At 49.7% G+C, this 21,529-nt stretch overlaps 1 protein-coding gene across 3 annotated transcripts in view; it reads right to left on the minus strand.

The window, feature by feature from the left end:
* The window catches only part of VWF (von Willebrand factor), a 137,978-nt gene that overhangs the window by 23,411 nt on the left and 93,038 nt on the right, over positions 1 to 21,529 (minus strand). For 2 of the 3 annotated variants that reach the window (XM_027093341.1, XM_027093340.1), the window contains exons 32-42: positions 18,811 to 18,975; positions 17,717 to 17,760; positions 17,236 to 17,413; positions 15,156 to 15,376; positions 13,570 to 13,762; positions 13,038 to 13,379; positions 11,062 to 11,261; positions 4,923 to 5,025; positions 4,469 to 4,543; positions 2,233 to 2,337; positions 871 to 1,076 (exon numbers count right to left, since the gene is read on the minus strand). In XM_027093341.1, the coding sequence (XP_026949142.1) occupies positions 871 to 1,076; positions 2,233 to 2,337; positions 4,469 to 4,543; positions 4,923 to 5,025; positions 11,062 to 11,261; positions 13,038 to 13,379; positions 13,570 to 13,762; positions 15,156 to 15,376; positions 17,236 to 17,413; positions 17,717 to 17,760; positions 18,811 to 18,975 (1,832 nt within the window). Of the gene's footprint in view, positions 1 to 870; positions 1,077 to 2,232; positions 2,338 to 4,468; positions 4,544 to 4,922; positions 5,026 to 9,913; positions 10,276 to 11,061; positions 11,262 to 13,037; positions 13,380 to 13,569; positions 13,763 to 15,155; positions 15,377 to 17,235; positions 17,414 to 17,716; positions 17,761 to 18,810; positions 18,976 to 21,529 lie in introns of those variants that run through there. The other variant, XM_027093343.1, reaches the window with a different exon arrangement.

Here is a 21,529-nt window from a genome sequence, read left to right on the forward strand (position 1 = left end):
TCAAGAGGTTTTAAATTACCCCAAGTGTGTCCTCTGAAGCTACAAACAGGTCTCCACGTTTATTCACATGGTAACGGGGCACATTTTTAAACCATTTTCCTACACCTGCTCAGTCTTCCCGCTTTTGTACAATGAACTCAGTGAATGAGACCCCCGGATCTTGGATTAAGAAGCCCCCCTAAAAAGTGTTCCCGCCCAGAATCCCACTTCTAGGAATCTATCCCAAAAGACACTCTGGCAAAAATACAAAATGACAGATGCAGAAGGCTGTTGCAGCGTCACTAGTAACAGCAAAAGGCTGAAGCCACTCAACTGTGAGTCCACACGACTGAACCAAGATGCATCCTTGCCGTAGGTTACTAAGCTGTGAAAAGGAGTAAGGCAGATCTCCATATACGGACAGAGGATAATTCTACTATAAATTGTTAGATGAAAAAATACACATTCAAAACAGAATTTATAATATGCTACCCTTCTGGGGAGAAATAGGAAGCGATATAAATTTACAAAACTTGCTTATATTTTCAAAAAGAAAAATAGATGGGTACACCAATGAAAATGATAAATTATGAAGGGAGAGAAGGAGCAAGGTAGGGACGGTGAGGGTAGAGGTGAGATTTCTGGGAGCGCATCGTTTTGTAATTTAGGTTTTAGAATCATTCACACGTTTTGAATCATCTATAGCACCCAGCCATGCTCAGAACATGGTAGCATCTCTGTAAGTACCTCCTGAGCTAATTAGATTTAGGCTGAGATGGAATGCTGATGCCCCTTCACTGGGCCACACAGCACTCGTGTGGGCAGGAAGGCAAGTCTTCCACAGGAGGATGTGTCCGGCCATTGTCCCAGCTGGAGCCGAGCAGCCCCTACCTTATCAGGGAGGCAGGTGGTGGTGGTGCAGCCGCAGTCGTTGGTGACGGTGGAGGCCAGGTACCCCAGTGGGCAGGTCACCGCCGAGCTGGTACAGTTGCAAACACACTTATACTCATCACAGCACTGGGTCTTCTGAAGGACCGGCATCCGGTGCGGGGGACAGGAGGGCGGGGACCCCCTTGGGCATTCCTCCTTCCTGCAGGCTGAGGGGCAGCATGAGGTGATGCCCCGGTCCTGCCACACTGAGCCCTGCACTCAGCCTGGGTTCCTAAGTGTTCAGCTACTATATAAGGTCCCAGGGAACTCTAGCCCCAGAATATTAAGTCAGAAACACACGGGAGCCCAGCTCAGGAGCTGAGGGATAGTCAATCATACCAAAAAGTGGTTAGTCTGCAGAAAAATAAGAAAACTAACCCAAAGGAGAAATATGAAGCTATTTCAATGGAGAAGCTAAGGCTGCTAGGCTCCACCACCTTCCCGGGCACATCTGGAAGGGGTGGGGTCCCTCCAGCTGCAGATACTCAGAGATGACTGGTGCAGAATCTCTAAGACCCAGCGAGCCCTGGGCACATAGGTACTGGTTGGCATTTTTATAAGCTGGTAGCTTATGAGATCCTATCCCCAACCTCAGTACCTGGAATAATAAATGACCTACAGTTTTAGGTCCTCCAACAATGATGAATGAAAAATGACAGCAATCTCGTCAAATCCACAATGCCCTTTATCACTGCCAAATCCCATCCCATGCCTTTGCCTGTTCCCAGCTTTCTGCAGATACAACGTGTTCTCCCGCACTCGAGGGCTTTCTTCTCAGAACTCGAGTGAGATTCTCAATCAACAGGATGAGAAATGGGTAGTGACTTAAAGTGGGTATTCTTAGTAACTAAATACAGAATTCAGCTTCTTGACATGTTCAGAAACTGTCTTTAGTCCAACCCTATGCTTAAATTGTAGTATTTAGAAATTAAATACATAAACATACAGAGGAAGAAAAATGTATAAATTTATTTGGGAATAAGATCCAGTGATTTGAACCAACCAAGGGTACATTCCTTCCCCTCCACGGCTTATGGGAGGTGGGAGAAAATAAAGATTAGATCTGGAGGCTTCTTCATCTCAGGTCCAAATGCCACCTAATAAGCCCAAAAGGGGGATGCCTGCAGCTGTGTCCACACCCTGTTCCCCATCGTAGTCTGCGGCTGGGAGGAGTCTTAGGGCGTTCAGTCCACGTGTGACCCTGACCCCTTTGTTCTAGACACACCCCAAGCCCAGACTCAGCTCACTAGAATACAGGATGCCTTCCCAGACCAGGGGACAGTGACTGCACCGCCCGTCCTCACCCACAGAGGGAGCACTTACAGCAGGTGAAGTTGGGTCTGCACTCGCCGGGGTTGGTCAGTGTAGGCTGGAGGCCACCTTCGCAGTGAGGCACCGGGGGCAGGTCACAGCTCACCAGGTCACACACTGAGGGCCCCGAGAGAGAGAGACATGCACTCAGAATTCAGCGAGGCTACTCTTGTGCCAGTGAGTGGCTCCCTACACTACATTCCTACTCACGCAGACCTTCACTGTCACATATGTGATGATGATAAATTGAAGGCAGAGCTAGAGATGGAGATAGAGGAAAAGATACAGGAAGATGAAAAGAGGGGAAGAGATGGAGATAGAGATGGAGATACACGGACAGGGAGGGGGCGGGGGGAGGTGATGATAGATAGACAGATGATAGATAATAGATAGATAGATGATAGATACATAGATAGGTAGACAGATAGGAAGATAGATAGATAGGTAGATAATAGACAGATAGATGATAGATACATAGATAGATAGATGATTGATAGATAAATAGTAGATAGATAATAGATAGAAAGATGATAGGTAGGTAGGTAGGTAGATAGATAGTAGATAGATAATAGAGCGATAGATAGGAAGGTAGATAGACAGATAGATAGATACAAGCCATGTTGATTACTCTTGTCATCTGCAGGGACTCCAGATCTCGGCCAATCACTTGAACCCTCTAGACCTCAGGATCATCTTCTGTAAGGTGGGCAGTCTACCTCACAGGGTCGGTCTATTGATGTCTTGAAATAATGAAGGCAAAGTGCCTGGCACGTTGGAGAAGCTTCAAAATGTCCATAAAATGAGGGCTTTGAACTAAATGACCCCCAGTTCCCTCCACTGTTAACATCTTAAGACCTATTTTTACTAAATTGTTCTCCAGTCAGATTCGCCCCTCACTCCCGCCCCGCCACATAAGGCTTCTCTTTATCCCTGATAAATTTCATCAGCCTAAAGCAATGTCTCAGATGATTTCTTTTTTAGATCCTCAGACTGTCTTGATCTATCTGCTCTCCCTCAAAGGTTTCATCGCCTCAAACTTCACAAGCCTGTGCTTTATGTCTTCATCTGTACAATTAACAAATGCCTGTGACAGGACGGGGACAAAGCACTAGAGACTTCCTGTTGTGTTTCTCAGAATTCCATCAGCTCTGGATTCATTTAATTATACCGTTATTCAGCCCATTATTCACGATGCAGGTTGCAGGCCTATAATGAAACCCTTTGACAAATAACGTGTTGAAGTCAAGGTGCCCATGTGTGGCCTTTTCTACAGTTACTCTGGCATAACTGGCTCTGCAGTAAATCCCTTGCACCTCCCCCACCAGTGATTACCCCATTCTTTTATTTTTGGGGTATCGTTGATAACAATATTACGTGTTTCAGGTGTACAGCACAGCGATTCACAATTTTTAAAGGTTATACTCCGTTTATAGTTGTTATGAAATATTGGCTCTATTCCCTGTGCTGTACAATATACCCTGGCAGCTTATTTATTTTATACACAGTAGTTTGTACCTCTTACTCCCCTGCCCCTATCTTGCCCCTCCCCCCTTCCCTCTCCCCACTGGTAACCACTAGTCTGTCCTCTACATCTGTGAGTCTGTTTCTTTTTTGTTATATTCACCAGTTTGTTGTATTTTTAGATTCCACATATAAGCGCTATCATACAGCATTTGTCTTTCTCTGACTTCTTTCACTAAGCATGATACCCTCCAAGTCCATCCATGTCGCTGCAAGTGGCAAAATCTTATTCCTTTTCATGCCTGAGTAGTGCTCCGTTGCACATATGTACCACATCTCCTTTATCCATTCATCTGTTTTGCGGGGGGGGGGGGTTCCTATTTTTTGGCCATGCCACGCAGCACTCGGGATCTTAGTTCCCCAACAAGGGATCGAACCTGTGCCCCCCGCGATGGAAGCATGGAGTCTTAACCACTGGACCACCAGGGAATTCCCTATCCATTCATCTGTTGATGGTCGCTTAGGTTGCTTCCATATCTTGGCTGTTGCAAATAATGTTGCTGTGAACATTGCACCCCATTCTTTTTTAATGCTTTCAAAACTTAATAAGTCACAGCAGAATCTTTCTAGGAAACAAATCCTTTTTTCCAGAGGCTACTCTTTCTAGGTTTTGGGAAATCCACACCCTGCTCCTGACCACGAGCCCCTTCAGCACCACCACCTTGGCCCCCTCTCCCCAGAGCGGGGCTGGGGTTGGACCCCGAGAAATGCCACGGGTGACACATACCACACTCGTACTCGGGGCAGCACTGCTGCGTGCTCTGCCGGAGACGGGCCACCTCGCACGGGCCGCACGCAGGCGCTGGGGGAGAAAAGGCCGCGGAGGTCAGAGAAAGAGATGGCAGTACCCACTGCAGACTCTCGGCGACGGGAACCAGCCAGGCCCGCTGACGAATGAGTCTCCCGGTGTGTCCTGCTGTCCCCTCAGACACACCCTCGGGAGAACAAGGCTGAGGGCCAAGGAGGGGACAGCAGGGCAGGCACACACACACACACACACACACACACACACACACACACACCCGCCCCCGAGAGCTCTACCCCCGTGCAGAAAGGGGAGCCCAGCCCGGCGAGGCAAGGAGGGTGGGGCTGGCGTGGGGAATCCACGTGTGGATCTGGTCCCCCAGGTCTGCAGACAGGTGGCCTCGGGGCCTGGCGGGAGCCCTAGGGAGGGGCCTCACCTCGGGCTGTGGGGCAGGGCTGTGTCGTGCAGTTGACCTTCCGCCCGCTGAGGCACATGCAGATCTGGCAGGGCTCGTGGTCTGGGACCCACGTTTCCAGAAGCTGAGGGAGAACGAGGTTCAGAGAGGGCCCAGGAGTTCATGGAAGTTGGGTCCCCCCACCCCTGGCTCTGTCTCCCTGGGGGACACCCAGTGCCCGAGCCCCGCCTGGGTCAGAGCTGCGCAGATGAACCAAGACAAGCTGACAGATGCTGAGGACCCTGCGGAGGAGGCAGCTGGAGAGGCCTGGGGTGCCCGGGGCACCCACACTGCTTCGTACACTCGGGGGAAGGGCAAGCCCCAGGTCTCAGAAAACATGGAGATCTCATCACAGCCCTTCTGATGGTGACACTAAAACAAAGCAAGGCGAGAAAATGAGGACTCCCGTGTCACCCCGCCAGCCACTTCCCAGGCCAAAGGGGAAGCTGGGCTGCAGCTTGAGAAAGAGCCACGCATTTCTGCAATGGACTTAAGACTATGCGGCAGGAAGAGCTGAAGGGGGGACAGCAGGACTCTCAGAACCCTCACATTGTTGGGACTGGTGGTGACGTTCCAGACCTGGGTGCAGTTTCCAGGTGAGGGTCACCAGGGCAGCAGGCATCCCCACTGCACAAGGGCTTCAGAGTCAGGAAGCCCCCCAACTCCTACATCGGTTGGCTTCACCCTCCGTGCCACTGCCTGGTTTCCTCCCAGGCGAGGGGAGGGCCCCCCAGCCTGCCTCCCAGGACTGTGCAAGAAGCAGGAGGCTGTGCAGAGCACAGATGGGACTGCAGAGCCGGGACTGGGTCCCTTTGGGCTCGGCCCTCAAGGGAAATCCCAGTGAAGTCACCCCTGAATAAATGCCTCCTCATCCAGCAGCTCAAAGGCCGCTAAAAAGTCCCCAGGCCAAGAAGGTCTTACTTATTCCGTCTGCTTCCATGGTCCGCAATGAGCATCTGCCGCGGAGAGGGAGAGAGATGGGACATCTCCGGGCAAACCCCTCCCCGGCCTGCCCGTCCTCCTGTGGGATTAAACCTTGGGTGCTTCCCTTGACACCTTCTGCTGCATCCACGTAACCGCCCACATCTGAGCGGCAGGTGTCACGTGGCACGGTTTAAGGGCTTTACGTAAACTACTCATTTAATCCTCATCGCAGCCCCGTGACCGGGACATTCTTAGTTATCCCCACTCGTCCAAGGAGAAAGCGGAGGCGCTAGCTCGGGGTCACACCGTCGCAGTGCAGAGATGGGATCTGGACCCAGAATCCACTTATTATCCCTGTGTTCTGCTGCCTCCCGGTAATAAGTAGCATTAAACATGTTCAAGATAGTTCCCCAAAGGCTTTACACTGACTCATCGTATGATCCTTCTAGTAACCCTAGCGGGTGAGTATGACCATTACTTACACTGACCAGTGAGAACACTGAGGCACAGACCAGGAGGTCGACCGGGGGCACAGCCGGGGTCTGGACCCGGCATCCTGGCCCTGCACACCACATGCTCTCTCTCCAAACCACAGCCGCCAGGCTCAGCCAGCCCGCTGAGGGGCTGTGGGAGTGCCAGGCCCTGGGTACACTGTCCCAGCCCTCGAATGGCTGACGGTCAAGCCGAGGAAATAGGACTTGCCCGTGAAAAGGTGAATGAGATCACGGAATACTACTCAGCCACGGAAACAAACGATGGAACGTACAGTGTGGATGGATCTCGAGAGTATTACGTTGAGCGAAAGAAGCCAAGCAAAGAAGGAGTGATACTGCATGAGTCCATTCACATAAAATTCCAGAAAATGTAAACGGATCTATAGTGACAGAAAGCAGACCAGCTGTTGCCTAGGGATGGAGGTGGGGACTGGAGGTGTATTAAACAGGGGCATCAGGGAACTTTCGCAGGTGATGGAAATTTCATTATCTTCATCGTGATGACGGTTTTTACAGATGAATGAACTTGTCAAAATTCATCAGATCGTGGGCTTCCCTGGTGGTGCAGTGGTTGAGAGTCCGCCTGCCAATGCAGGGGACACGGGTTCGTGCCCCGGTCCGGGAAGATCCCACGTGCCGCGGAGCGGCGGGGCCCGTGAGCCATGACCGCTGAGCCTGCGCGTCCGGAGCCTGTGCTCCGCAGCGGGAGAGGCCACAGCAGTGAGAGGCCCACGTACCACAAAAAAAAAAAACACAAAAAAAATTTCATCAGATCGTACATTTATATTTGGCGCTGTTTACTGTCTGTGAACTCTCCATAAAGGTGATTTTTAAAATAAAAAAGAGTGCCAGGAGTGCAAAAGAAGAGTTCACTAGGGCTGTGGGCTCCAGAGAGGCCTCACATCCTTGGGGACGTGGCCACTGCAGGAGGCTGTGCTTAACCTGGCGGGCAGGGTGCAGCCCTGAGGCCCTGTAAGCAGGACCCGCCTCAGAGGGAAGAAAGTTCAACAAGGACAGGCCTTGAGCGGGTGGAGACGGGGGACGAGGACCAGGAAACAGAACAGAGGCTGCAGTGGCTACTATTCCAGCTTCTCCAAGGGGCTGGGAAGACCCAGGGAGGGGCACAGGGACAGGCGAGGCTGGGCAGAGCGGAGGAAGGCGGGGGGACTCACACATCTCCCCAGGCCTCTCTCTGCTCTGCCTCTTTCCTGCTCTTTTACACGGACGGTGATGCCATGAAAACCATAAATCAAGGGATTTATATTTAGACGTTTAAACGGCAAAAGTGATGAGATAAGAACGGAGATATATATTTATATGTTAGGGGTTTCTTTTCTCTCTTTTTTTTTTTTTTTTTTGGTTGCACTGGGTCTTAGTTGCAGCATGCAGACTCCTTAGTTGTGGCATGCGAGCTCTTAGTTGCAGCATGCACGTGGGATCTAGTTCCCTGATCAGGAATCGAACCCGGACCCCCTGCATTGGGAGTGCAGAGTCTTTTACACTGAGCCACCAGGGAAGTCCCTTTTTTTCTCTTTTTAAAATGAACTCCAGACATCTAAAATTCAAGAACGAATTATACAGCTTTCCAACTCTCCTTGGCAACATCACAATAGATGACCAAAAGCAGGTGTTAAATGGCCTCTTCCAGGGATTTCCATTTTCCCAGGAAGCTTTAATGAGGCAGGTCACAGAATGTATGGCCCTGAAAAAGAGCCCTGGCTGGCAAAGGCTAAGCTTCTAAAAGCGCCCGCGGCCAGCCTTACAGCAGTACCCCGGCGCATTATGCAGCCAATCGGCCAGCAGAGGGCACTCCTGCATCAGGACAGGCCAACTCCAGGCAGCCCTGTCTCAGCCCCCAGGTTCCAGGGCCTGGTGCAGGACTGTTACCTGGACAGAACAGGTAAGCAAGCTGGCTGGAGTTAAAGATTAAATAAAGATGACAGGAGAACGACCTGCAGAGAATGCAGCAAGGGAAAACTGAAGTCTTCAGAGCCCAAGGTCAAAGCAGGTACTCAGGTACAGGTACAAAGCAAGTCACCAGGCACTGCCCACCCTCGCCAGGATCTGAGGGAAGATGCAAATTAAATGTCAGCGCTGAGCCGCTACAGAACAGAGAGGAGACGAGGCTCAGCAGACCGTCTGGGTGATGCAGGCAATCCCCAGTGGAGCTGAAGCAGCGCTTGCCCAGCACAGTGGGGGGGTGTGGGTAAGGCGGGACAGCCCATGCATGGCCCCAGATCCCTTTAGAGCCGGCTACAAAGGCAGAGTACATTTTGTAAAATACACAAGAGCTATGGAAACTGGTAAATAGTCTGCCCTTCCAAAATTACCACAAGAGATTTCTACCTTGGATTATTTCCCCGAAGAAAAGTTTTCTGGGCTTTATTTTTCAGTTTCAAGAAAATTCACTTAATGAAAATGTTCTTCATATTAGATTTTTATTCCCTCTCTACTTTGAAAGTCAAAGCTGGACTGGCTGGATATTTGTCTTCATCCGTTTAAACTATATTTTCTGAAATAACTAAAAACGGCTGTGTTCCCTTCCTAGTTTTTTATTAACTAACTTTATGTCGCTTGATTTTAGAATGTATTTATCAGACTGTATCTGTGTCAAAATACTGCACTATTTGGATGCCCTCTTCATACACCTCTGATGCATATTCCCATGTGTGGGACTGAAGGGGCAGGGAGCAGGGAAAAGGGTCAGAGAGGAGGAGGGGGGAAGGGGGCAGAGACCCTAGGATGAAATTCACAAGCCTCCCGCCCTCGGGTCCCTGCAGACACCCGACTCACAGAGAGCCAGAAATGCAAACCTGAGCTTCCTTCTGATCTCCAGGATGCCAAGGAAGGGGGCAGAGACCATTTCTGACTGCCTCTGAGAGCACCTTGCCACCAACGGCAAAACCAGCCTGAAATGACCACTGGGTGTCTGCACCCCAGGGCAATGGTACACGTCATCTGCGCCCAGCGGGAGCCCAGGAGCTGTGCACGTCAGGGAGAGCCGTGTAAGGTTCTGTCAACTCTTTGGGGGAACATTATGGTACCGGCAGTTACTTAATTTGGCCAGCTGAAATATGGCAGTAGAGCGCGACTGGACTTCTTTCCTGGTTCACCTATTACACTGTGAGAACGAACGGGATCCACTGGGCTAAAGCCCAGCGACAGAACAGGGCCGGTGGGACCATCCAGGTAATCGCCTTATTGGTGCCATGCTCACACGGACACCCAGTCAGCTCAGAGTTTAGCTCCCAGTTCCCGTGAGACCAGTGGCAGGGCTTGGACACTATAGGGTGACCTGGTGTAGTGCATAGGGTCTTTTTAAATCACCTCTTGTCATCTGAGCCTCAGTTTCCCATTCAGAGGGACATGTAATAATTACCCTATGGAGCTCTGGGGAGAATCAAATGAAACGGTCCATTTCCTAGCTTCTGATGGCAGGGACAGAATAGTGTAGTCCTGGAATGACTGTTTTCATCATTCTCCAGCTGGTTAGCTAGCTTCACCGTGTGTTCTCCCAGTTCTGATTAAATACAGTGTTAAGTCACCTGACCTGGTCCACTTAGTGATGAAGGTCTTCCTTGGTGATGATGGAGATGTTAGGTCTTAGCGCAGCCCATGGTCATAGAACACATCCTCCTTTGCTAGAAGCCAAATGTGCTGCCCCTCTACCAGGCTCTGTGGTATCACTGCCAGTTTGAAAGGCAGGACCACTGCCCACACTCACAGGTCCACAGACACACACCGCCCCAGGTACTATGATACACACATTGGCAACTTTGAAGAGATATGACTGCCATCTGAGTCCAAGATGAGGGAGTTTGGTAAATAAATAGCCTTTCAAAATAATGATTCCTAAAAGGCTAAGAGAACTGATGACTTGATGACTCAATGACTTCCAAGATCAGCCCAAAGGGGACCTAGCAAAAGGGAAATTTCATGTATCGAAAAGAGCAAGCTCTCTGGAATCAGACAGAGCTTCAAATACTAACTCCAACTCCCAACCCCATCTCCTAAGAACTGCATCCATGGGCAAGGTACCAAGCTCTCTAAGCCCTCATTTTCTCATAGGTGTTTTGTGAGTATTTATGAGAGGGGATGCTACACACACACACACACACACACACACACACACAATTCTATAGTCTAATAAGTCTGAGAAGCAAAAACTTGCAAGGTACATTAGCATATCAAAAGCTCTAAAGAATCCTGCAATAAAGAAACCTGTCTAACTTGCTTAGTCGGTGTTTTCTAAAACCTCTTGACCACAGGTAACTGTCAATACCTTGCCTGCTAAACACACCTTTGAAAAACGTTGAAATAATGAATATATAGTGCTTAATACAATGTAAGGTACCTAATATATCTTAATAATGGTAGACATCACCATATAAAATATTCTTTTCCCATCCCCTCCTGGGTTCCTAGCATTCTACTACGATGGATATGATAAATATAGTAATGGTAGTAATGTGTTGTTACACTCTGGTGTTTGATCACACAGCTAACCCTAACAGGTCCGGGTTCTGAACCAAGATGTGTCTGACTCCAAAGCCGTTAGGCCGTACTGTCTTCCCATCCCTCGGGGACCGCCCCCCCCCCCCCCCCCGGAGAGCAGAGCCCTTCAGCCGAGGTTAGAAGGGGCCAATCACGGTGAACACTTCCCCCTCCTGGCCCCACGGGGGGCGAGAGGCCAGGGTTCCTACCTGGTGCCGGATCCCATCGTCACCGACGCACTGGGTGCAGGCCTCCTCGGGGACACAGCTGCCTTCCAGCAGCACGTGGTGCAGGGGGCAGAAGCAGCCTTCTGAGGGATGGTCCCCACAGGAGCTCGAGTTGCCCTCACATTGGCGGGGGCAGCCGCGCTCACAGTGGTTGTAGACCAGGGATGGCGGGCACGGCACAGCTGCAGACAGAGAAGGGGGTCACCCTCAAGGGTCTGCACCAACCAGAGGGAAGTGGTTCAGCTTCAAGGCAGTTGATCATCTAACAAACTTGCCGGGGCAGAAACTGCTAGTTTCCACCAATTTTCATTCTCTCCATCCTTCATAGAAATAGACCTTCAAGCCGGGCACGTGACCACTCAGAATAAAGACTACATTTCCCAACTCCCTTGCAACTAAGTGCAGTCATGTGATTACATTCTGACCAATGACCTGTAAGAGCAAGTGTAGACTCTTAACAGCAGTTTCTAAGGATCATTTTTTGAAAGACAGCTGCGTCCCTGGCCCTTTTCCTTCCTTCCCCTCATCCCGCTCCTTGGATGGAGCCCAGAGCTCCATCTTAAACCGTGAGGAAAAGGCACACCCAACTGAGGATGGAGCCAAGAACCAGAATCCACTTCGAGACCCAGAAAGAGCTGGGACTGCCTCCCTCTGACCAGCTGTGTGACACAGAATTTTATTTCTCTCTTACTTGTAGCCAAATTTAATCCCAACTGACGATGTGAACCTGTGTATCCTTAGGAAGTCCTATGGTTCTTTTCTTTGAATACACATATATTTAATGCTTCGAAAATTCTCTTAACCTTAAGTAAGGAATCCACAGCTACGGAAGGCTGCCCTGGGAGAAAAGCTACAAAGTGATCCACTTCTCCCACTCAACCCCTTCCTCACATTTTCATGGTGCCAAGGCAGGTGGTAGAGAAGGTTTCCAAGGATTTAGAGCACCAAAGACTTTCCTATAAATGCACGACAAATTGCCTGGAAGTAGACAAATTAATAAGCAGAGAAGGTGTGACCGGTAACTCAGAAACTGACATTTTCCCCTTAATCTGCAGGTAGGTTGAAAGGAGACTGTGTCATCCACGGGGACTCGGAAAACCAGAGCCCCAAAGACACCTGGGGGTTATCTAGTCCAACTATCTCATTCCAAGATGCAGAAACTGAGGTCCAGAAAGACTAAGGAAATAGCTGATGACCAGCTGAGCTGGGGCTAGGATGCCCAAGTCCTCCAGCCCCAGTTAAAGCTGTGACAGCATTATAATAATAAACTCGGAGACTCTGAGATGCCTGTACACATTGATCTCCCTCAAAAAAAAAAAAAAAAAAAAAAAAGGTCAGGGATTACATTAGAAACTGAGGTTGCTGAAGTTCAGTGCTCTTATCACTCCAACACCCCCTGAGAGCAGGAGCCATGTCTGACTCATTTTGGTGTCCCTGACATGTTAAATATTAAATGCATGCCAAGTCCAAGTAAGGAAGCTGACCTTGGGAGGTGTCTACACTAGCAATCCTGTGGTGTTTGTAATGAAGAAGCTTCTTGGTATTCAAATGGCAAAATTCCACTCACACTTCAAAATCCTGCTAAGGCATGGGCTGCTCTGTGAGCCTTTGCTGAAGCCTGGTGCCGTTCCAAATTCGAGGTGACTGACTGCTCAGTCTGTACTTTGCTGTTGCCGGGATGTGTCTCATACATTAACATCACATTTGTATGACCTGCAGAACTACTGCTAGAAAGGACCATGCTCTCATTTACATAGAAATTCATTACATAGAAATTCTATGTTCAAATTACTTATACATCTACCATCTTATTGGATCCTGAATGGAATCCTAGGAAACAGGAAATCCAGAGGTTTTGATCTTCACTGCCCAGATAAAGAACGTGAGGCCCAGAGAGGCTGAGCAGGTCCCCCATTCGTTGGTCTTCACAGCGTTTGGGGGTGCCTAAGGAGACTCACCACAGAAATCGGGGGTCCTCCAGTCAACACACACCCCCTTGGTCCGACAGAGGTGGGCATAAGAGGCAATGGCCTCACACACTTGCTCCTGGTGGCAACTGTCCTGCTGGCAGATGGCGTGAAATGTGGCCGGGGCAAGGACCGCGTGGCACTCGGCAAACAGCTCCGAGAGGAGGACCTGGCAGTGGGAGCCCCTGGAGATGGGACATGGCTCCTCGGGACCCAGCAGGCATGTCTGCCCCGGCTTCTGCACCGTCCACTCCTGGACCAGCGTCTTCCAGTCTGAGGTGACTGTGCCATCCCTCAGCATGAAGTCATTGGCCCCATTCTCATCACAGATGCCTAGAGAAGCAAGGAAAGACATGGTTAGGAGCCCAGGGTGCCAACCCCTTGATGCCGGAGACCTGGCCATTCTCCATCACCGCCAGCGTCTGCACCTTACTACTGGACCCAGAAATAGCAGTGTCCAAGGGCCCTGAGGATAGGGCAAGGAGGGTTTATGTCAGGGAGGAGGGTCAGAAGATATTCTTACCACAGAGACCGTACATCTTTGAGGCAAAGGTCTTGGGGCTCAGCTGCAGCTGGAACTCGTTGTTTTGTGGGGTGAAGGTGAGGATGTGGCCCAGATGGTTGAGTCTGACCTCATACATAATGGCACCGTAGACACTGACCTCCATGTCCCCACCCACATAAGGGGCAGAGACCAGCCTCCCATTCACCACCACCTGCCCAAAGAAGAAAACCACCCATCAGTAGTCAGGGCAACGAGGAATCCTAGGGTTTCACTCTTAGCCGCTTTGCAAAGTTCCTGACAGTTCCTACACATTCACCCCACTCAAGTCCACTGTTATCCACAAACCCGGACATTTGCCAGCAGCTCTTCGAAGACAAAGGAGCTTTGCAGAGCTTGGCAGAAGAGTGGACTCTTATAACACTGAACAGACAGCCATGCATCTGGAACCCGAAAGCCCAGGGATTAAGAGGAACCTTGAGTCACTCTACAGGGAAGATGACTCCTCAAGAAAAGCTGGGGAAGTTGCTTACTTGCCAACTGGTCAGCGCCCTATCTCCAGGAGCACCTAATAGGACTACTTTAAGCATTTGATCTGATTTGATGGACTAGCTCTTTGGAGGCCCCACAATATATCTTATCAAACCTATTAAAATATACTCACATCCCACAATGAATATAATTTTTGCTGTAAAAATTTTAGAAGGCTTTTTATCCTTTTTTTTTTTTTTTTGTGGTACACGGGCCTCTCACTGTTGTGGCCTCTCCTCACTGGTGTGGCCTCTTGCGGAGGACAGGCTCCGGACGCGCAGGCTCAGCGGCCACGGCTCACGGGCCCAGCCGCTCTGCGGCATGTGGGATCTTCCCGGACCGGGGCACGAACCCGTGTCCCCTGCATCGGCAGGCGGACTCTCAACCACTGCGTCACCAGGGAAGCCCGCTTTTTATCCTTTTGATTTTTCTATTTTTGTCTGTGAGCTACTCATTTAACATATGACGAGCTGTGATTTTTCAGCAATCACTGTGCACGTTCAAGAATTCTTGCAAGAGGAGAACATCTAACCCATAAGCCGCTTTCACGAAATGAAATATTTACGATTTCTAAATGAACGTGTAAAGAAGTTGGCATAAAGCAACCTCTTGTAAACATTTAATCAAACATTTATTTTTTATCAGTTTTGCAGTTTTCTTTTTGAATCTTGGGTCCACACATTTTGTTTGGGCCCAGAATATTTTCATAGGCCCTAAATATTTTCCTTTGGAAGGTTCGCGGGCCCTGGGTACAGGGCACGTAATGCCTGCTGGGCAAACAGCCTGGTGTCACCCCCATTCTTCTACCAGTGCCAGAAACTGGCACGACATTCATCACAATGTAATGCTATCGAAAATGGACCCTTTCTTCCAAATCTGGACCCAAAACAACATGAAATTACACCACCAGGGAGATAGCAATGAGCCCCTCCTACAAAGGTGGCGCTCTGCTCACGGGGCAGGAGGCCGAGTCCACAACAGGGGCACCAGCTAAAACCGGCTGCCACAGGGTCCATGTGGCTTCCCCAAGGGTCTGCCGCTGCCACGCTACAGGACTCACAGAAAGCACCTCCTACCTCCATGTTGCTGCGGAGCTCAACCGAGACACCGTTATGCTTCACCTCGATGGACTTCATGCAGGCCTGCCTTGCCCTGGCGCTGCAGGCGTCATTATGGAGCAGGACCTCCAGGTCTTGCTCCTTGTTGTGAAATAAGACGTATGAGCAGTTGCCAGTCAGCTTGAAATTCTGTCCATCAAAGGTCACGATGTGCCGAGTAGAGCTGCCAGTGCAGACACCTGGACGGAGAGAGCAAAGGATGGATATGACCTGCCCAGACTTCCTCTCCTATCTCCTCTGCTCTCTTTGGACTGACAGGGAGACTTGCGAGTACATCCATAGACTTCTGACATTGAGAACCATGTGAATGCTTCACATACGAAAACAAAGAGAATCAGCTAGGATGGCAGGAAGGAAAATTCAAAATGGAAAGAAACAGATACGATTAAAAGAATAATGTAGGTAATGAATAACGTAAGCACACAGAAGGGAGCGGGGAAACCAGCCTAAATAACTTTGGGGAAAAACTTACTATATACCCAGAGGCTAACGACAAAAAAAATTGTGCACAAATGTGTACTCTAGTTAGTAGATCTGTTTTTCATAAAGGTATTGGTTAGCAGTTCTGAAACTGCTTTACGTGTATTCTGTGTAGGGTCTACAGAGGAATGATGGCCCAGGGTTGTTCTAAAAGTGATCCTGGGCTTCCCTCGTGGCGCAGTGGTTGAGAGTCCGCCGCCGACGCAGGGGACACGGGTTCGTGCCCCGGTCCGGGAAGATCCCACATGCCGCGGAGCGGCTGGGCCCGTGAGCCATGGCCGCTGAGCCTGCGCGTCCGGAGCCTGTGCTCCGCAACGGGAGAGGCCACAACAGTAAGAGGCCCGCGTACCGAAAAAAAAAAAAAAATAGTGATCCTAAGTGAACTTCTGCTACACAGTAAGGAGGACGTCAAAAGAGAGAAAGAAAGAGAGCCTATGAGGGGTTGGATGCAAAAACAAACAAATAAATAAACAAAAAAAAAATAACAAAACAAAACAAAAAACCCAGAAGGATGGCAGGGTGAAGCAGCAGACAGCGAAAGAATATAGAATATGCAACTGATATCAAAGGACCACTCCTGACAGCTGGTAAGAAAATGCAGCTGCCTTAAACGCCTGCCAGGCCGGTGAGTGCAGGGCCTCTCACAGAAGCACCAGTCGTATACGAACCTTGAGAGGCCACTTCCAGCTCCTCCCTCTCTGGGCTCCAAGCTGGAGGGAGGCTGACTACACCCCTTTCCCAGAGGCCAGGAGCCCACACAGGGATTAGGGAGGTGTTTCAACTCCAACTCAAGTTCAAAGTCTTGATTATTACCTGAGAGTGGGCATCTAATTACCAAATTGAGACCGTGTTTTACGACTTAAAGCAACCATAGAACTCTTTATAAATAAACAGAAATCATATGAGGTCTGATAGAGTTCTCATCCAGGCAAAAAGGAACTTCATCCCACTCAATAAATTCTAAAGGGAGAGTGAGATACAAGATACAGTTCTGATTTCAGCCCGCAAGTTGTGTCTGTTCATCATAATCAACTCGATCCATCCACTGCTGAGCAGGGATTGCCATAAGCAAACATTTCTCCTAACCATGAGACAGAGGGCTAGCCCACCCCACAGACGAACACTCCCCACAGGTCTGCATGTGATGGAGCTGACTAGGTCCTCCTATTAAACCAGGCCACCGTGATGGTACACCCTGCATCCAGCGCTCAAACCCCTACAGGTATGATGGGGGCTTCTCTCTCACTGCTGTCCCTGCACTGCCTGGACCCCCTAAGGGTGACTCGTCAACAGCCAAGCTGAGTGACTCGTCAACAGCCAACTGACCTCAGAAAATCAATTCTTCCTTCCGGTTATGCATTATCTGGGGCAGTGCCCTCCAAAAGGCACAGGAAGGGAACAGGGAGCCCTGGGACTGCATGGAAACACGTCCCGAGGTCACGAGAGGGAGGGAACACGGGTGGAGGGGGAAACGGGCTTCTGGTCTACCTCTCTGCACAGCCAAGCGAAAAGCACTGCCCCTCGAACACCGTCCAAGCTGGAGAAGCAGAGGACTCACAGGGGCAGGTCCAGCGGCAGCCACAGGCCTCTTCCACCCTGATCGGGGACTGGCTGTTGGGGCAGGAAGGCCGCAGCTGCTGGTCACAGTTGACCCGGTGACTATTCAGCAAGGTCTGGCCATCTGGCAGGCAGGTCACTGTGTGGCACCGATCCGGCAAGGTCCAGATGTCCCCGGGCTGCAGAGAAAGAACCAGGTTCAGGCAGGGAATGGAATGAGGCACTTCAACACCCACCAGGCAACTGACCCCCTTGGAAAACAGAGAGACTAGGCCTTGGGCCTAAATGGCAGGGAGACAGGATACAGACATAGCATTTACAGGCGGATCCACCCCAACCACAACCAAAATTTTAAAAAAGAGGCTATAATGGTAAGAGGGAGAATTGGACCCAGACCAAAGGAGGAAAAGTTCACCAGGGGAATGAGGGCCCCAAATATACATTCCTGATCTTTCCTTCAAAGTCAACGGAAATGAACGTACCCTCCTCTCATTCCCGTCCTCATCCACGCAAACACTGATGAACCCTGAAACAGACACAAGCAAGATCTCTGCTCCCACCCACCATCCAGAAATTCCGAGCCCTTCACTCGGCTACCTGGCTGGTCCTCGAAGCTGGATTAACTCTGAAAAGAACGTGAGTGGGTTTAGCAGTGAGGACGCAGGTACAGGAGATTAGGAGGACGTCATCCCGTGGTTCTTTGTGGTTAGTAGTCATTACAGTGACACAACAGTGATAATATGGCAACAACCACAGTCAGTATCTCCTTGTCCTCTTTTGTATATAGATCAGTGCCTAGTGAGAGGAGGAAAATGCAGCAAGAGGCTGAAAACTTAAGAGATCAAGGTTCCTACCCGGAGAGCTATCGTCTATCAAGAAAGGGCAATAACTCTGTAGTAGGTTTAGGCTCACAGCTAATTACATTAGGAAAATATAGAAAACCAGGTTTTCAAAAAAGCATGTACGGTAAAAATAAAAAGTTCCTAACCTTAAATCAACTTAAACTATGGTAGTTTGATGTTATATTCTATGTTATTGTATTTCTTTTTTTTTAATCTTTTCAGTTTCGTATTTTATTGAAGTATAGTCGATTTACAATATTGTGTTAGTTTCAGGTGTACAGTAAAGGGACTGTTATTTTTTTTCAGATTATCTTCCATTATAGATTATTACAAGATATTGGATGTAATTCCTTGTGCTAGACGGTAAATCCCTGTTGCTTTTCTAAAGCCCTTTACACCCATGCTGACGGTGAGTGCGGGGCATGGAAGAGGTCCCTGATCTAAGGGTGTTGGAGTTCCCTGCCTCTGTCTTCCACTTCTTTGACCAAGAGCTCTGTGCTCAAGTTAGCATGGACGGTAAGGATGGACGGAGGTCTATACACAGAGAACTTTCTGGTAACCCCTTGAAGGTTTGCCTTACGACCTTCCACGAGTAGACACTTACAGGTCCCGGTCTATAACACAAACTTACTTCAAGGCCAAATCTTGTAGAGGAGAACCTTTGAGTCTCTAGATGGGTTCGGTTGCTTTTGTTTCTGTTTTGAGGGGGATAAGAAAAACATGCCAAGACTCACCAGAGCACAGCTTGTGGAGGAAGGAATTGCCCAGGGCGACCATGGTGGGGAGGTCTTCGATCCGCTGGAGCTGCACCACGTTGGAGCTGGCCCCTGGGCCCGCCAAGATCCTCAGCTGGGCCAAGTCATACCCGTCTCCAATCCCAATGGGGAACACCGCCACTCCTAGGGTTACAGAGGAGCAAGAAAGGGTCTGTGTCAGCCTTTGGCCAGGTGGGCTCAAAATGCGCTGGCCTGAAGCTACGCCCAGCGTGTGCACAGAGCCTCATGTTTTCCAAACTGGCCACTCACACCGACCCTGTGAGGAGGGCATTCAGTCAATCAACAAACGTTAGTGAGGTCCTGCTCTGTGTCAGGTACTATTCTAAGCAGTGAGGATACTGTAAACCAAGCAGATCAAGTCCTGGCCTCATGGAGCTTACACTGGGGAGAGACAGACAACACACACACAAGTAAGTAAATATCTAGTATTTCAGACCTGCATAAGTGCTTAGGAAAAAACAAGATGGGGTAAGGAAGATAAGAGTTACTAGGGTAGGGGTGAGGGTTATTGTTTCATACAGGATGGTTGGAGATGTGTGCGGTGAAAAGATGAAGCGCAGAAGGAGCCAAGAGGACATCCTGAGCACAGAGACAGTGCGTGCAAAGGCCCTGGGGCAGAAAATTGGCTGCACAGTCCAGGGAGGCCAGAGCAGAGAAAGCGGGAGAGGGACACAGATCATGCAGAGCTTCAGAGGCTGCGGGAAGGACTAAACATGTTCTCTGAATGAAATGGGAGCCAGCCGAGACTTGAGAGCAGAGGAGTGACGTGGGTGAGCTGACTTCAATGTTTAAAGGGTCACTGCAGCTGCTCTGCTGATTGTGAACTTCGGGGGCAAGGATAGAAGCTCGCAGAAAGCTGTTCCAGGTAGAAAGCTATTACAGTAATCCAGGTGAGAGGTGATGGGGGCTTGAACTAGGAGACAGTGGTGCAGGTGGTATGCAGGTGATATGGCGTGGTGGCATTCTCAGTGTATTTTGAAGATGGAACTATAGTTTGTTGATGGACTGGATGGACGTATGGGAGAAATAGAGGAATTAAGGACGCTGAGGCTTTTGGCCTGAGCAACTGGAAGGATGGAACCACCATTTTCCTAAGATGGGAAAGACTGTAAGAAGAGGGGATTTGGATGTGAGGGTCAGTAATTCAGTTTATGCTGAGTTGCCTGTTGGAACATCTAGGTGGAGATGTTCTAATTCCTAATCCAGACTGGAGATAGGAATTCTTAAGTCAATCGTGCATAAATGTATCTAGACGAATGACACAGAATGAGACCACCCAGGAGGTGAGTGTAAGAAGAGAAGAGAAAATGTCAGTCACAGGGCTTAGCCCGGGGTACGTGCGCCTACAGGTGAGAAACAGGCTTTGAATGGTTCAGTCATGTGCCCTGGATCATGTCTGTTTCCTCCAGACCACAGCTGCTTCCTTTCTCGATGAAAGACTTTCTTTGGATTCTTGATACTAAAGGAGAAAAGTCTCCATCATAAAATTACCCCAATTAGTTCTCCAGAAAGTTCTAGGTATTTGCATTTTGCTTACGATTAGAGCTAAGTTTCTGCTAGCAGCTTTTCACCTTTTCTAAGCTGGTTGTATCACCCCAACGTACATCCTTTCAGGGTCCTTTTCCCTAAAATAATAGGTTTCATCACTAGGTCACATTCATTCATTTAACAAACGTTAAATGGCCACCTATTTTTTGCATCACGCACAGATGATATAAAAATAAGCAAGATTTTGCCCGTGCCTTCAAAGAATCCCTAGCTTGTGCAAGAAACAGATATCTAACATAAAAACAACGTGGTTTGCCCATTTTGAGTCGTTCCAATAGTACAGAAAAGGGAGTGAATAACTCTCGGGAAGACATCAGAGGAGAGACAGAGCGGGGTTTTGAAAGATGAGCCACTCTCCCGGGGGCACGGGAAGGTGTCACGTCATGTCATCCCACTCACCCAGCCCCCCGCCAGCGCGACACTGCCTGCCCCGGCTCACGTGCTGTTGCTGTTCACAGCACAAGCTCTCATAGGCACCGAGGCTCGGGCACACCTGCATCCGTCCCCTTCCTAAAGCAGCAGCCTTGGTCTCCTGTCCATCCTGCACCCCCAAGCCCCTTAGGCTGCTACTGGACAGGGGCTCAGAATACAGGAAGGTCTCCAACGGCTCTCAAAGCCCCAAAATGTATCACTCTAGCCTCAGAGTAGAGAGAGGCTAAGGACACCACAGGCGCAGGGGTATGACCCAGCCCTCAACGCAGAGGGGATATTTGGAGAGGTTAAAAGGTACAGTCAAGGTCTTCCCTGGTGGCGCAGTGGTTAAGAATCCGCCAGCCAGTGCAGGGGACACGGGTTCGAGCCCTGGTCCGGGAAGATCTCACATGCCGTGGAACAACTAAGCCCATGCACCACAACTACTGAAGTCCACGCGCCTAGAGCCCTCGAGCCACAACTACTGCGCCTGCTTGTCACAACTACTGAAGTCCGCGCGCCTAGAGCCCGTGCTCCGCAACAAGAGAAGCCACCGCAGTGAGAAGCCCGAGCACTGCAACGAAGAGTAGCCCCCGCTCACCGCAACTAGAGAAAGCCCGCGCGCAGCAACGAAGACCCAACGCGGCCATAAATAAATAAGTAAATAAATAAAATACATTTATAAAAATAAAGTTACAGTTGAAAGCATGCAGACACA

The sequence above is a fragment of the Aethalodelphis obliquidens genome, unplaced genomic scaffold (genome assembly GCF_003676395.1).
Source record: "Aethalodelphis obliquidens isolate GAN/ISIS:26980383/991018 unplaced genomic scaffold, ASM367639v1 scaffold83, whole genome shotgun sequence".
In the NCBI taxonomy this organism is placed as follows: domain Eukaryota; kingdom Metazoa; phylum Chordata; class Mammalia; order Artiodactyla; family Delphinidae; genus Aethalodelphis; species Aethalodelphis obliquidens.